Here is a 16966-nt window from a genome sequence, read left to right as displayed (position 1 = left end):
GCATAGTGAGCAGTTTTTATCTGCTTTAAATAATGAACGTTATTCATTATTCGCGGTTTTTTAAATCACTATTAAGACACACGTCTGAGTGAAGCTTGAGGTGCATTATCAGCCAAGTGACCAACGTGAGAATGACTGAATAGTGTCGAAGATGAATGAAGCCATTAGTGTCCTAACTTATCGTGGTCAGAAGCAAATTTAAAACGGCTTTTCAGAAAACCAAAGATAAAAGAAGAAAGGATTAATTCTCAGGGCAGAGGGTCGCATTTTGAAATTCAGCGGACAGCAGGATCTGTCAACATTTCAGAGAATAATGCTCAAATGTTTTTTTTGTTTTTTTTCTCTCTCTATTTTATGTTTGGGTTTGTTTCTTTTCCGGAGCATTCAGCACATCTCATCAATTTTTAAACCGGACTGACTCCGAATGACTCCGTAATCAGAGCGTCTGTATGCTATCATCCTTCATTTAGTTGGGTTTTCTTTTGCTCATTCAATTCTGGATTACAGAGCAGTTTTCCTTCTTTGCAAAAGAAACCTTATGTTGGAGCTTTACTTTTAGATTCAAACCAATCCTGCTTCAATTAAGCAGATTGTCTGTTTCTAAACAGTATTTTTCTGTCTGTTTCTAAACAGTATTTTTCCCTTTAACTTTGTTCTTTTTTCCTCCTCTCATTCAACTTATTTTGAGTTTTTTCTTTTTTATTATTATAAAGAATTGTATTTAATAAACCAACACAAAATGGTGTGTTATTGTTAGTGGCATTTAAAATAAATTTTACATTGATTTTCTGTATAAAATAAAATAAAAAAACCTACCTGCATTATTATTTAGGCCCTGTTCACTCAGAAATCCCTAGATGCCACCCAGTGCAATTAACTGCCTTCAGAAGTCATTAGTATGACTAATCCACCTCTATGATGTTTAACCTCCACATTAAGCTGTTCTGTGAGGCTCCTCAGAGGTTTGCAGGAGAGCGTTAGTGAACCAACTGCATCATGATGACCAAGGAAAACTTTAGGGAGGGTCTGGCATAAAGTGGTGTGAAAGTTTAAAGCAGGGTTAGGTTATTAAAGGAACCGCAGAATAGTTTAGATCAAAGCATATTCATGTATTAAAGAGGCCTAGTCAAAGTCCAGTCCAGTAAATGTCCTCTTTTTAATCTGAAAACACTTTAGCTGTTCATTCTTCTGAATTCAGTTTTTTTTAACAGTTTGCATCATGTTAATCTAGCTGGAATTAAGCTGCACAATGTGTTAATCTATCAGATTAACTCGCCCTAAATGGAAATGTTGTTGGTTATGATGTGATGAGATGTAAGGGTAGAGGTGGCCTAGTGGTTAGGGCATAGAGCTTGGAATCCTGAAGTTCTGAGTTCAGGTCCCACTCCCACAGACTGCCACTCTGGGTCCCTGAGCAAGACATTAAACCCCCCCTGCTCCCCAATGCAGAAATAACGTTCTCCAATGTGAGATCAATAAAATTCAATCAATAAACCAGTATTTTTGTGTGAAGGAAACATATTTTTTTGTTCCTGTTATGAATGGAAAGTCACGCATCTGATCAGTAGTACGGAAAACTTTACATGGACAGAATGGATAGCCATCATATAAACGCTTTGTTTTTGATCGTCTTGTTGGTAAAATATCACAATAAAGAAAAGAGGAAAGTGGAGAAAAATAAAATGACAGTTTCGTTTTCAACAGAGCTGTGATATTGAGGTATTCATCACAGCTTTACATCAACAGCAGCTCTGCAGACAAAGTTAAAATAGAGCCCTGGTCAGAAGAATGCCCGCCCCTCCTCTGGCTTCCATCGCGCCCACACTTTCAGAGCATGTCACCATCCTGTCTACACGCATTGTCACAGCTTTCACAGCGTTTGTCTGTTTGCTCTGTAAAAAGGATGTGGGCTAAAGCTCTGATAAATATTTTCACATTTCGCAGCCAATCAGCTTCCTGTTGTGTCAAACTTCCAGGCTCCCTGCACAAGAGCCTGGATTAAAGCACCAATTGTTAGAATGCGGGAGAGTATCTTCTTTTCCAGCCAAAGAACCGTCAACGATTGGAAGTAATGATATGAAACACTCACTAGAAGCACAAAAACATGACAACAAGACAAAAGCAGTGACATTAAATAACAAAAACACCTTCTATGTAAAACAAAAAGTGCAGAAAATGTCTCTGCTTAATGTTTGTATTTTCTACCTTTTTCTTTATTTGTGTGTCTTGTGCAGGAGAATCTGCAGACTCTGGGATCTGAGATTGAAAAACTCATAAAGCAGCAGAAGAGTCCAGAAGACGGAGTCCGGAAGAAGTAAAAATGAACTCCTTGAGCAACTTCTGTTTCTATTCCCGACAAATGAAGGAGCAGATAGTACGTCGTAAGTGCCAGTGAGATGTGGGACCTCTTGAACCGTTTCCGTCCAATCGGAGGAAATGTCTGAGCTTACTTGAACAGTTGCTACTCCATCCGCATTGTGCCACCTCTATTTATAGAACCTGACAGAAGAACTTTTCCTACGGCCCACATTTTTCTCCCTAAAGAATGCCAAGAGAAACTCTTTGGGATTATCGCTTCAGACTTGAACTATCTCGAGGCAGTATTGTGAATGTTTAGAGAAACCTCTTTGGAAACTGCCAGTAAAAACAATCCAGGGTTCCTATGCATTTTGGTAAAATTCTGCTTTTTTTTTTTTATTATTGATTTCCAGGTCTAAAAAGGAAGGAGGGAAAAATATTCATTTTTAGATTTTATTCAATGTCCCACTCTTATTTTCCTCATTTATTTATTTTTTCCTTTCTGCTTCTTTCTCTAGATTTTTTCGTATATTTTCACCTTTGTCTTCCTTTACTTCCTCCTACCTCACCTCTTTCATGGTGTCTACGTCCTCTCTTTCCTCCCTCCTTTGCACGTTTCCTCCATGTGTCCTTTCTTCCTTCCTGTTTATTTTATTTCCAGTTTCCATAAATAAAAGCCTGCTATTTTTAGAAATGTCAGTCATAGAAAATAAACTTGTTTTAAATATCAAAATGAATCCGAAGGAAAGAAACTTGAGACATTAATTCTGGATTTTTCTCTATAGTCAAGAAAGATGTGTAGGAATCCTGAAAGAAAATAAACTTAAAAGATCATGGGCAGTATTCCAGAACATCAGATATATTTTGACTCTTCAGCTGGACGTTTGAAGCAAAACTACAACAAAGGAGAGGTCGGCCCCGGCTTTAGGGCAGCCAGTTTTCCTCTGCTGCATTTTGCTTCTGTTTGTTTTCTTTTTTCCTCGCCCTGAGCAGCACTTACGGCCGAGCCGGCGGCGCGAGCTGACTCTCATCAGCGAAGCCGCCCGTCTGTAAGGCACAGGTGCTCGATTTCATGAAGCATCTTTGTAATGTTTCCCTGTAGCCGACAGCATAACGCCACCTGCTCTTCAGCTGCATTAACTTTGAGTTAGTCTCAGATTAAATGTAATTTCTTACGAGGGGTTTGAATTGTACAGCTGGTCTTAAATTTTGCCACACTGAATGTATTTTTTTTTTCTTCCTTTGAATTAATCTAATATATTTTCTTATTTCATACATATGTGTTTTAGTTTTTATTATCAGGATGATTTTTTTTCTATCTAGTTTATTGTTCTTAAGGGAAAGTTTAGAAATTTTGAAGCTTTGTTCAAAGGTTATATAAGCAGTCATCACTCCGTCACATTAGTAACCGTCTAGTTAGCATTACAGTGGCTAAAGAAGAAAATTCAAAATGTTGATCTAATATTTATCCATGCTGCTTTATGACTCTATAATTTATTTATTTGATGGTTTCTGGGTGCCAAGTCTCTGCCGAGATCCCACCTGAAGTGGTTCCAACTAACAGTCTTTAATCAATATAACTGATAATTATCTGACCAATTGGAAACACTAATAGATTGTGACTACAGCTGTTTCTCCAGTCGGGAATAAAATCTAGAATAAAACTTGACAACAAAAGTGATTTTCCCCTGTCCTGCAATAGAAAACTAAATTTTAAACCCATTATTCGAATACAAACACATGCTGAACAGGTTTACGCCAAAAGTGACACAAACTCAAAGCCTTGGTGACACAAATTGTGCTTAATGAATGCACAATGGATCTTTATCTTTGGTCTTGGTTATCCTCACTACTGCAAGACTTATACCTTCAAACTCCAATATCAATGACTCAATAGTTTTTTATACTTTCTCAAACTATCCTAATGTTTGCATTGGTTCGTCATTTACATGCAAAGTTAAATGAAAGATAATGAAACTCAAACTTTCAATAACTAAAGGCACCTTAGTATTACAAGTACCGCAATGTTTAAGGGAAAGTTTATGATTTTTTTTTTTAATAAGCAGTCATTGCTCCGCCACATTAGCAATCATCTAGTTTGCATTAAAATGGTAAAACATCAGGAGGTTGGAAATTACGTGTTTCCTACAACGTTAATTTGGAAACATTAACATAACGATCACTAAAAGTTCAAATTTTAAAGGAGAAAGCTGTGGTTTTCTCATCACACCTTACCTTGTAATCAAATCTAAAATGTCATACCCCCCCAAAAAAATATATATTTACACTGTTTTAGCACATTATTATAATTCATATGCAACTATAATACACAGTGAAAAATGGTTGTTAAAAATTCATATTAAACTAGTTTTACTCTAAATAGAGTATTTAAAACTATACTGATTGTAAATCTCGGAGTTAATAGTCGGTGATAAAATTGACAGCCATGCAGTGTAACTTTTACTCTATATGGTGTCAATTACCTGCCAGTCTCAGAGAGGTCCTCGTGATTTTTGACACTAAAATGAGTAAAAATAGAAAAGTTGACACTGGCTATAGAGTAAATTTGACAGTAATTCAGAGTGGGACCAAAAGTTATCTGGCACAGAGTTATATTCAACTCTGTTGGTGTTAAAGTAACACGTTTTTGTTTTTTTTTGTTTTTTTTTTGTTTTTTTAGTTTTTTTTACAGTGTAGCAGTTACTGTTGGGCTTGGTGGCTTGTTCCACAATAGGGAGCTAGTATGTTAGCTGGGTGAAAGGATTACTAATTCCAATACATTACTTTGAATATATTTGTGTTTGATTTGCAAATAAATCCTAGCAAACTTTGAAATTCCACCTATGATGTTTCTACAGTAGCTGTAAAAGAAAAACAAAGGTATTTGATCTATACAGGAAGGTCATTTATGTCAAAACCTCTGCTATTTCCATTTCCTTTGTGAATATTAGCCAATTTATTCACATCATCCATTACATGGTTAGTAATATTGATCACATTGATCTTAACCAGTATGATATTTTATTTCGGTAAAGATGTTGGTCCGCTTTGATAAAGACGCCTCTCACACAAGCTGTTAGCTTTAGCCTCCAGCACAAGCCAATTGTGATGTAACTAAAAGTAAAGTTATTGACTGCCTTTAACCTTTAAACAGAGCTGCAGTGATTAATACTCATATTTTGTTTTCTGTCTGGGTTATAATTACCCCTTTTAGAAACAACCCATCTTCATGTATTAAGAATCTGAAATGTTTTGTGGCATTTTACACTGCAAAAAATTTTTTATTTAGCCTTAATTTGAGCAGGTAAATAAGATTTTTTTCCAATGGAATGAGATTTTTTACTCTTAAAATAAGATAATTAGATAATATACAATTGAAATAAGACAATGCAATTATTTATTATTTTAAATTTAGATTGTCTTGTTCCATTTGAAAAGTCTCTGACTTAGATCCTCAATTCAAGAAAACATTCAGTTATTTTAAGGAAAAATTACTTATTGAGATCTCTTCTTTTTTGAACTGTAAGCATCCCTTTTTTTTTTTTAGACCTTGGATACAGAAAAGTGTCTTTGCACTCCATTTAGGAAGTGATTTTAGTTGGAAAACAGATCATTTTATACACTCCTTTTTCTGTAGCATGGAGTCAGATCAGTAGAAGAAGAATGAAAGAGCAGGGGTTTAGTAGCAGGAGCTCAGGCAATTCAAGGAAAAAATATCCAGGGACAAAGTGCAATGCAGTTCCATTCCTACACTTTACATTTTCTTCAGAGAACCTGCTGGTGTTTTGTTTCTCCCTTTCTTTGTCTGCGAATTTGAATATTAAAAGTTCTGCATGTGGTGCCTTCGTTAACCTCTCCTGCTCTTTGGACATCCTCTAGCCGCCTAGGCTTGTTAGAGGAACCATCAAAGCCATTTTTTTCCCTTTTCAGAGTCAGCCAGATACCTAAAGCATACTTAGCTCAAATATCCAAACCCTTCAAGTAGAAGGTTAAAGAGCAACTCTGTCACACAATGCTCCGTTTCCTCTCACTTCATCTGATCTCATTTGCTGCCGCCCGCCACAGAAGATAAGCCTGCCTTTTATTCGCTTTTCTTGTTATAAAGGGGCTTGAATGGTTGCAGGCAGATCCTGTGGTCATTCACCCCTGAGGCTGTACAAAAAAAGTGCACCGCTATGTGAATAAAGATAGAGCTGAAAGTCATACCATCGAGGTCACGGAGCTGCTACAGCAGCAAGTGCTTCTGATGAGACTACTGAATCAGATCATGCTTTTTACCGAACTGGATCAGTTTGTAAACAAGCAGGCAATTGAAACCTGATGTCACTCCTGGTGTTACGGTATTCTAACGAGCTTTGTCAGATTGCCCCCCAAACCCTAAAAATAACCATGCTGGTTACTCACTGGTCAAAGATTAATGTGTTCCAGCTTTGGATCTGAAGTCGTGTTTCACTGAGTATGAAGAAATGCTGTTTAGTATGTGCTGATCTGTCAAAGTTAAAAAATAAAAAGAAGAAAAAATTTAATCTGATGTCTAATGTGCTGCAACGATTGCCCGGTTCCTCTTTGGTGGAATACTCAAGCTGTGATTATAATATATGCATTTGTAAATATGTCCTGTAAAATGATGAGATGTGTGTAAATAAATTAATGATTCTGGACAGTGTTTGTGTTTCCAGGGAATAAAAGGAGATGAGTCTTATCTTGCTGCTTGTTCTTTTTGACCTGCGTGGCTACAGATGCTGACTTAACGTTTGTTCCTCGGGTTTTCTTTTATAATGCATGACGTTAAGGGTAAATCAGGTACCGTAATAAAATAAGCTACGGTATAACCCCTTCGTCCTGCTGACTTCTCTTAGTCGTACATCTTACTTTAAAAGCAGCGGAATCTGAGGTCAGTCAGAGCAGCTGTTCAGCTCCTCAAATAAAAACAACAGTTTTCTAATGATTTTACTGTAATTGTAGCTTCAAAACCAGATTGTTTCTTCAGCTAACTATCCTTTCCAAATTGTTTTTGGGTCATTTAAAGCAGTGTTTTTCAACCCTGGTCCTCAAGGCACACTGCTCTGCATGTTTTTGGATGTTTCTGAGCTTCAACACACCTGATTCAGATGATTGCAGTTCAGCAAAGCCTGATAATCTGCTATCAATTGATAACAGGTGTGTGAAAGCTGGGAAACATCTAAAACATGCAGGGCAGTGTGCCTTGAGGACCAGGGTTGAAAAAGACAGATTTAAAACAAATAGGCAAGGCAGGATGATCTATCCATTGACAATATCCAGTTATTCCTGCAGGGTTGTAGCACAGTCTCCAATGATTAGATTGAAGACAGGCACCAGCAAACTGGACAGGTCGCCAAGCCATCACAGGACGACACACCAAGCTTCCATGTAAAGGCTTTAGCAGGAGCATGGAAGCTCCTGATGGGAACCTGCCAACAGGACAATTGACCGTAAGAATAAAGCCAGACTTAAAATGAAAGGATTTACATTAAAGCATATTTATGACTAATGACCCAATTGGGGTAGTTTAAATACTGAAATCCGCAGAACAGTTTCAGACACATCCTAAAAGACCTTTAGCTGTAATTGTAGCCACAGGGGTTTTCCATAAAGTCCTGATTTCCATAGGTATTTTTTAATCGAATAAAATGTAGCTTGAGAAAAAAAATATCCTCTTTATTTTTCTCTTTAAAAATGCTAAGTAGCTATAAATATTGCTCCTAATTTTTGACTTCTTATCTTTACAAGCGGCTCCCATTAAGCAACAGTGCTAAATATATGTGGGCAGTTTTCATTTGGTGCTAAAATTGTTATTTGAAGTGTTATTTTGAAAACCAATTATCTGTGTGTCAATTATGCATTACTTGTTGGTCTATCACACAAAATCCTAATGAAACCTGTTAATTTTTGTTCAAAAGTACCAAATCATATTGAATTCTGATGGATATAAATACACTATACAACATCGTACATCCGAGATGAATTCATCATCAATCCCAAGGATATTGGTGCGATTTATCAGGCGAAAGCTGAAGAATGCAAAAGCAACATTTGTCAAGAATTTAAAGAAAAGCATTTATCCAACCTCCATCCACGCAGGACTGCACCCCCCCGCCCTGCCTGTTGTTTTCCATCAGAACAGCAGCATCCGGAGCAATTTTGGTGAACAATACAATTAGTCACTGCGTCAATCTGCTCACGTCGAAATTCACCATCATGCTGCTGCTTCATTTATTCCTCTTTTCCCACAGATGAATCTGTGCAGACATAAAAAAAAAAAAAACCCCACCTCCGCACCAAATGATAGCACCTGTCTCCTCAAAAACAACCTCATTGAAAAGAAGGAGAAATTTGCTTCCTTATGGATTCTTGTCACGTCTTTGAAATCTTAGCATTTTCCACACAGCCAGCAGCGGGCAGTGGGTTTAAATCTCCAATTCAGGCCAGTGGGTACTGGCAGGCTATTTTTAGCCCGGATGAGCCCCCCTATCAGCTAAGTTGACCACCCTTGAATTTATAAAGCATTGACTGTGTCCTTTGGGCCAAAGCTAGGAGCATGATAGCAGCTCTGAGGAACACAGATAACAGCCTTGTCCGATTGCTGTGTGCCTATTCAGTTTACTGCAGTCCACCTTTAAAAACTTACAAGCTTACAGCCTCAGGCCTGCAAATGGAGCATCATATTGAACATTATCACTGCCCATTTTACCTTCTGTCTTATGTAACTCCATGGTCTAAAATAGGTCCTTTTAATTAAGTATATTCACGTGACCATCTGGTCTGTGCCTCCAGAAAAATCCAGCCTCTCATATGGAACCTCTTGGTAAGGCTTTGATTGAATATCACTCTCAGATGCAAACTAAGACACTTTTATCCAACACATCTGGGACACATTAACAAACCGTAGTCGTCTTTATGCAGATTTGTTATGGATAAAAAAAAGGTTTTATCGCCGTCCCTGATTTTGACAGCTTCTCAGAACAACATTGGCTCAAACACAAAGCAGCGCCTGTTGCTCTTTGTTTGAACCTCGCCGGTAAGGACACAGTTTAAAAAACAAGATCAAGGCAAGTTGAAACAGCAACCAAAGCACTTTCTTTCTGGGTGCGTCTGGAAAATGTCCCCTGTCTGTTGTGTCGAGGACTGACAAGTAAAAGCCTTCTGTCAATGCTGGATGTGAGGAGGTTAAGGCATGACAAAGATCCAGTTTTTTTTTTTTTTGACTGCAGGAGGGATTTTGGCTTTGCTGCTTAAAAGAGGCGGAAGAAACAGACTTTACTTCTCAAAGCAATAACTTTGAAGTTTTTAAATTAGCTTATAATATATGCATACTAATCATATAGACAAGTTTTTATTTTGTTAAAAATATTTTAGTTTGAATGAATGAATAGGAATTTATTTCAGACATTTTCTGACAAACAACAATAAATGAATCAACAAAATACACACAAAAAAGACTAGTCAACATCAACCAAACACAAATTTCCAAACAACTAAATTCGCTTTGACTTAAATAGATACAAAACCCTCCACCAAATAAATCTGTCGGTATATACAGGCATATAAAGAAATGACATTGATTAATGTAAATTGTCTGAAAAGGAGTATGAAGAAGTAAAACTTTTTTTTTCATATCTCCCTCTCTCTCTAATTTCACTCAAATTAACTTAAAGTAGAGTAATTTTCCTACTTTGTTAAAGAACTTGATGTAGAAGCTAGAATTATAATAGCTTATAGCTTATATTATTGAATTATCTCTTATCCCCACCAAGTCCAAGTTATCCAGGTTTCATCTCTTCTCACTAGATAATCATATGTATTGCGGGGGTTATTAATGTTCTCATTGCCTTAAAACCAGTTCTAATATAATTCTAGCAACTGATATTTAGTTCATTTATGTTGCTTGGTTTCCTTGCAAGGCATAATTTAGATATTTTCAATATGGTTGCCGATGTCAGTTTCATTGTAGAGGTTTAATGCTAATCTGCTTTCTATAATCTACAGCCAGGTGTGGCGTTTTTCAGGGATTATAGAACTATTTGAACATCCAGTTGTGACCAAGTTTTTACTATTTAACAGCAAATTTGAAACTAACTAAAATAAAATGCAAGTTGTTTTGCTTTTCTTCAGTTTATTCTGCTCTGTCATTGCATTGGGGGCCTTTGCATGATGATGCTACCGCTGTGCTTGAGAGTTGATCTTCTGAATTTCTAGTTTTTACACTGATAGCTATTGTCTTAGGTCATTTTCTATAATGGTTTGGCTTTAATACTGATAATTAATATTGGCTGTGACAGAGGTAGGTGGTAACTAGTTACATTTATTTAGTTACATTTAATTGAGTAACTTTTTGAAAAAACAAAAGGGAATTTTAGAAGTAGTTTTGTTTGCTGGTGATATAGTTGTACCAGAATTGTTTTTATCAAAGGTGAGAATAGAATTTACATATGACCAGTAAAGCATGATTACACAGATTGCACAGATGGTCCTTTCATATAAAATATTTCCACTGTTTTTGTCAGGACCACGACAGAATAGAATGATCAGATCACAAAAAATATGAAGAGGAGAAAAATAATCTCTCTCAGTAGCTGTTTTGAAATAGAGATTTTGTTCTTTGCATAATCCTCTGCAGACCCTACTACTGCGTGAGATGATGTGTGGACCTCTTTGCTTCCGGATAGGCCGAAATGAAATGAGAGGCCCTTTCAAAATATTATGGAACATACTGAAAACAGCAAAAATAAAACAACAAAACCACATCTTGTTGCAACACATGGAAAGGTCAAGGTGCAGCTGAGGTAAGAAGGGCTAGGAAAGATATTGCTGACCCAAAACAATCACCCTGAAGCAAAGAAACACCATTACACAACAAATGTAATCTCAAGGCACTTTACAAAGACAATTCAAACAGATCATACAGTCAGATTGGTTCAAAGGTTTAAAAAAAAAAAGGAAATCCAGACTATTTGACTCAACAGCAATCCCTAAACACTGAGCATGCAGCGACAGACTTTGCTGTATTTATAAAAAAAAAATGAATTTTGATTTGAAACATATTCTTTGGTAATTCCTTTTGTCTAACCGTAATTGCATAACAAACCTCAATAATGTTTTGCTGCTCTTTTCAGGAATCAGTCAAACAAAGCATTTTTCATGCTGGAAAGTCATTCAGTTTACGTTATGCAACACAAGCAGTGTCCAAATCCAACCATGTTCACCAGAAGTCAGTGAGTTCGACAGTGATTTGGTGTGAGCCAAATGACGGCAGATGGAGGCCGCAGAGCACATGCTCTGCCCAGGAACCCAAACAGATGGACCCATGAGGTGCAGCACCTGGTTTTGGCACTATGCTTTGACACTCTCAGTATGAACTGAATGGAGAAAAAAAAGAGTTTTTCGTTTTTTTGTTTGTTTGTTTTTTTACTAGTTGTGATAAATGTGCAAATATAATCTCAAAGTGTGAATATTATTAATAATCCGGTAAATCAAATAAGTCAATTTTGAGGGGAAAACAAACGATAATAGAATGTTCTCACAGTTTTTCTTGTTAGTAATGCGGGTCTAAGAGTGTCTTTTATCTGGAAAGTTTTTTAAACTGTAATTACACTCACTTACCACAAGACAGACATGTAGTCTTTTGTTATTGAAGTTACTGAAGCAATTATAATACAAAATGGCCAGATTTCAGCTGAAGTCTCTCTCCTATAACGGACCAATCAGTTGCAGCTTTAATAAACAGCGTTAGTAACAGGAGGGAAAACCAACACACAACAAACTTGGGAGTAATAATTTGTTTCACAGAAAAGTTAAATCAGTTTTAAACCAAGAATTACATAAAGCAACAACAACAAACACACAAGTATATCTTGTAGAGATGTCCCGATCTGATATTGATATTGGAAATAAGTTTGACATTAGCCACAAAATTAATATTGAAATATATCTGCCTGCCTCTACAATCTGCTATATTAGAAAACTAATAAAAACACATTACTTACATCTACTTTGCTTAAAGTTTATGTTACTCTTTGGTGAAAAAAAAAGATGGGTTAGTTGTTCCCATACCTTATGTGTCAGGCTCAGAACAATAGGACCAAGTATTAGAGGCGGACAAACAGATTTCTCAAAACCTTTATTGGAAATGGAACTGCAGTGAACAGCGTCAATGTCTAAGGCAGGAACCTCTGCAGAAGGAGACAACAGGTTAGTGACCATGTCTATCTGGAGGTGGATGATAATGAACATGTGAGGCACTAACCTGGCATTAAAATTCAGTCTAAGCCCAGCTGATGATGTTGGTTCTAGCCGATTGGCTGCCAACACGATGCAGCGGACGCCACCTAGAGAGTCCCAGAAGCTGCTCACTCAGAGGACAAGCAGGAGATCAGAACCGAACATAAGAGGGAAAGCAAGACAATCCAGAAGGAGGAGTCCAAAAACAGGTCATGCAAACAGATCATGCACAAAGGTCCAGAGACACAACATGTCTGGATCAGGCAATCAGAAAATATCTGGCAAAAAAAGGCTAGAAATAATCTGGCACTGATTGCTGGTCTGACGGCTGGTTAAATAGAGACTGAAGCAAGTGGATCAGATGTGTGGTAATGAGAACTGGGCGGAGATAAGCAGGTAATTGAAATGAGTAATCAGACCAGACATCGGCCCCAAGATCATGACATTATGTTGTTTAAAATAGTTCTCTGAGAAATATCACTTGATCAAGCCTTTTTTATCATTCCGAACTATAAATTAAGAGCAAAGGGAAAGGGTCCCCGCTTAGACAATAGGCAAACAAAGCTAACAGGTAGCTGGCTTTAATCAGACAACACACAGTCAAAGAAAAGAGTAAAAAAGAACAAAACAAAACAGAGGGAGAGACAAGGGAAGAGGAGAAGAATGATCAAATGATTAAACTTAGTGGAAGTGCGATGCAGTCCATCACTAGTTGTATGCTTATCAAACAGGTTTAAATTAGATAACATCCAACAGATGGAAGCAAAATTCCTTCACGAGCAAATATTTGCATTAAGACCTTTCTAATTAAGCACTGCACAGGTAGCACAAAAAAAATGAAGGTTCACCTGTTACTTCCCTGTGAAAGGTGCAGCAGGGTTACTTTGTTGCAGCTTGGAAGGAAGCAGCAAACTTGGTCCAGGTGGAAGGGAAGCAGGCCGCTGTGTGGAGGCATGTTGCACAGCGGCTCAGCTCCTTGGCAGACACAAAGGTAAGGGCAGGTTGCTGAGTTCTCAGACATTCGTGGACTGGTGGTGGTGAGGTGGCCAGCGCTTCCAGCGGCAGAGGAAGTGAGCAGGCGGGTCTGGTCACCTTTGTTACCTCTCGTGTGATTTCAGACATGCTGGAAGCTGCAGTATAGTTTATTTATGATCTTGAGCCAATGCTTTTACTCAGGAAGGCGTGTTTTCTTATTTTTCATTCATTCAAAAAATCTGTTTTTGGAGTGACAAATTCATTTTTTTCATTATAAAACTCTAAATATGCATATATTTCAGTTAAGGTAAAAAAAAAAGCAAACATGATGCTTTCATCATTGCTTCCATTCATCTCTGTGGGGTTTCAATAAGGTTGTGATGATTAGTAATCAGCAGTAATTATCTCCAGGTGCTGACATTTATTGTTGGGACAAATTGTAACACCCCTGTGTTCGAACTAAACCCTTGTGAAGAAAATTACATTTACATAAAGCCTCATTGTGTTGTTTGTCCTAATCAGTCTTCTAATGGAACTTTTATGTTACCAACAACAGAGTCTTTTCTGTGAGAAGTTTCAGACACAAGCCATACTGGAATAATAAAGTTGACTCTGGAAGGGTTTAGTAACAAATGGTGTTTGTTAGGGGGTGAATGAAATTAATATTATGCTGGATCAACTGAGAGAAGGAAGAGCAACCTGTTGCCAGACGGGTTCTAAAGCATCAAGGTAAGAATCCCAGTTTTTTTATTGAGTATAAATTAATTAATTTAAAGGCCTAAGGGGAATTTCTCTTGTTATGTCAGTGTACGGTGCACCTAACAATGCCGTTCAGCGAAGATTAGTGTTGGGAATTGATAAGATTTTCACGATTCCGATTCCCTCATGGAGTCTGTGAAACAATTCGATTCCTCTGCGAAAACAGAAGGCAGTGAACGGGAGCCAGCCTCTGAGCCAGCAAGGCTATCCATCTCGTCACAGTCATCTAAATCTAATGAAAAAGGCATCCGTTTAATGAAAAAGCATTGCTGTACAATATCGGGAAATAAACGAATCTCCCCCTGATTTAAATAAATGAGCGTCACCTTTATATCTTCGTAGCATGTTTAATAACCCCAAAGAAAGGTAAGGAAATTGGTTTATTTGCAGAAATGGCATATGATTTACTAGGAACACAGCTAGGAAGTTCATCGCAAAAGGTCTCCAATCCAAAACTCCGTCTGCTACTCAAAGAGCAGGCAGTGGTTCTGCTATGTCTAACTTTCGATTCAGATGACCCCGATTCAACCCACCTCCATCCCGTTCTCCACCATCATAGCTAACGCTTCCTCAGAGTGTCATTCCTCCTGCACTCTTACTGCGTTCCCTGTCTCATCTCAACCAGTCAGGTAGAATACCGCTACGTTGAGCCGGGTTCTGCAGGAGTTTTCTTCCCAATGGGGAGTTTTTCCTCTCCACTGTCACTTCATGCTTGCTCATCATGGACAGGTTCTCACAACCTGTGTTATCCAAGCAGGACTTCCATCTTCCAGGTGAAGCACCAGTATCAGCTAACGCAGTCCACTGGATTGCTCCATACACCATCATGCTAACCAGCAGTCTATGGACTGAACCTACTTCATCCATCTCCACTCCACCACCAGTTTCAGGCCTGAGGGGAAACATCCCTGTTCTTTACTCCTGTTCATGCATATCAAACAAAATTTAGCACTAATGTTTCCTGCTGAGGTCTGAGCGCTAAAGACTACAAAAATTGTATCAATAAAAAATTCTTCCAATTGTCTTTTTCTTTCCATATGAGTTTTTCAGATTGGAATAAGCTTTAGTTAATGGACTATCAATAAACAACGCTAATCTAATGCAGCTCTCTTATTTATGAGTTATGAAATTTTCTAAAATCTTCCAGATTGGACTTGTAAGACAAACAAGTTGCAGAGTTTTAACTGGTTGTTTCCCAGCTTTAGTTATCTCAGTTTTTTGCTTATAGTGGTGACATTGATGGTGATTTGTTTACTTTCCCTCTCAGCCGCCAAAATGTCTGCTGATACACATGTAATTTAAAGCAATTACTCTCAAAGCAGCTGATTAGCTTCTCCATCTGGGAGCTCAACACCAATCTTCCCAAATGTTAAGTCCAAGCCAAACAAACAAACAATGGTCAGTGATAATGCAGGTCTCTGGCAGGAGGCCATCGCTGGCTCTGACTGCACTGATGTTTTCCCCTAAAAACTCTCTCTCATTCACACTCATTACCTCAGCAAATCGTGTCTAAACAATGTACCAAAGCCAAAACAGCTGAGCTCACTTTAATTCAATGATTTTTTTTTTTTTTAAGTCCTGTTTGAAATGTAAGGCCCGCTCCTTTCAGGAGGGCATCATTAGCATAACACATCACACTAATGCATTTTAAAAGGTGCCCAGCTTAAGGGTTTATTAATATTCCTCAGAGTGAAGTGCAAACCTCTAATGTAAGAGCCACTTCATAACACCAGCTGGCATGATGTTTATTAAAACATTTTCTTTTAGCTTTTAAAATGAGGCTCAGGGGAGATGCTGCCCTAAGGTTACCTGCTGGAAGGATTCAGATGAGAGTTTGAAAACACGGGATTTTTACATCACAACAAGAATAAAGTAGAATAGAAACAGACATACCCTTTAATGTCCCTAAAAGAGAAAATTCAAGTGGGCCATTAGGAGAGGGAAAGGGAAGCATGGAGATTAACACGAGTGTAAAAATAGACAGAGAAAAAAAGAAAAGGAAACTTTACAGTAAGTTCAGATTTACAACATACGATAATAATACATAATAATTCTTTGAAAAAATGTATGAAATCTGCATGTATCCATGCATTTTCCCGTTACTCCTATCCCTGCTGGTGTAGCGAGGGGTGTTGGTGCCTATCTCCAGCTGTCTACGGATGAGAGGCGGGGTACACCCTGGACAGCTCGCCAGTCCATCGCGAGGTAACACAAACCAGACAACCATTCATGCACACACTCATACCTAAGGAGAATTTAGAGAAGCCAATTAATCTAACAGTCATGTTTTTCAAGTGTGGGAGGAAGCTGGAGTACCCAGAGAGAACCCACGCATGCACAGGGGAGAACATGCAAACTCCATGCAGAAAGACCCTGGGCCGGGAATTGAACCCAGAACCTTCTTGCTGCAAGGCATTCTATGCATTAAGGGATCAGCCATCTTTAATTAAATGAACTTTCAAGCTTTGCAACAGCCTACTGCATGGGGTAGGCTACATTAGGTCAATCTGAATGCCTCAAATACAGCTCCTACCTCCTGTTCCTACCTCCTATCTCCTCACCTCTTGCGGGGTTAACAGTAAGAACACTATCCAGGGCAGGAAAGAAGCTCCAGACTGTTGTGCTGAATCCAGGCAGCCCTCAGCCTTGCAGACATCATTATGCGACAGACAAGCGCATGAATGACATTTCAAAA

The 16966-nt window shown here is 38.0% G+C and overlaps 1 protein-coding gene across 1 annotated transcript in view; it reads left to right on the top strand.

Moving 5' to 3' along the window:
• Positions 1 to 4262, top strand: part of ccdc186 (coiled-coil domain containing 186) — a 36123-nt gene extending 31861 nt beyond the window's left edge. Inside the window, exon 16 of the mRNA XM_015390513.1 lies at positions 2235 to 4262. Within this exon, the coding sequence (XP_015245999.1) occupies positions 2235 to 2318 (84 nt within the window). The 3' untranslated portion in view covers positions 2319 to 4262. The remainder of the gene's footprint in view (positions 1 to 2234) is intronic.
• Positions 4263 to 16966: the final 12704 nt, after the last annotated feature.

Source organism: Cyprinodon variegatus, unplaced genomic scaffold (genome assembly GCF_000732505.1).
Source record: "Cyprinodon variegatus isolate N-32 unplaced genomic scaffold, C_variegatus-1.0 Scaffold502, whole genome shotgun sequence".
Taxonomy (NCBI): Eukaryota; Metazoa; Chordata; class Actinopteri; order Cyprinodontiformes; family Cyprinodontidae; genus Cyprinodon; species Cyprinodon variegatus.
The sequence above is the reverse complement of the archived record's forward strand: the minus strand, read 5'-3'. Positions and strand labels throughout refer to the sequence as shown.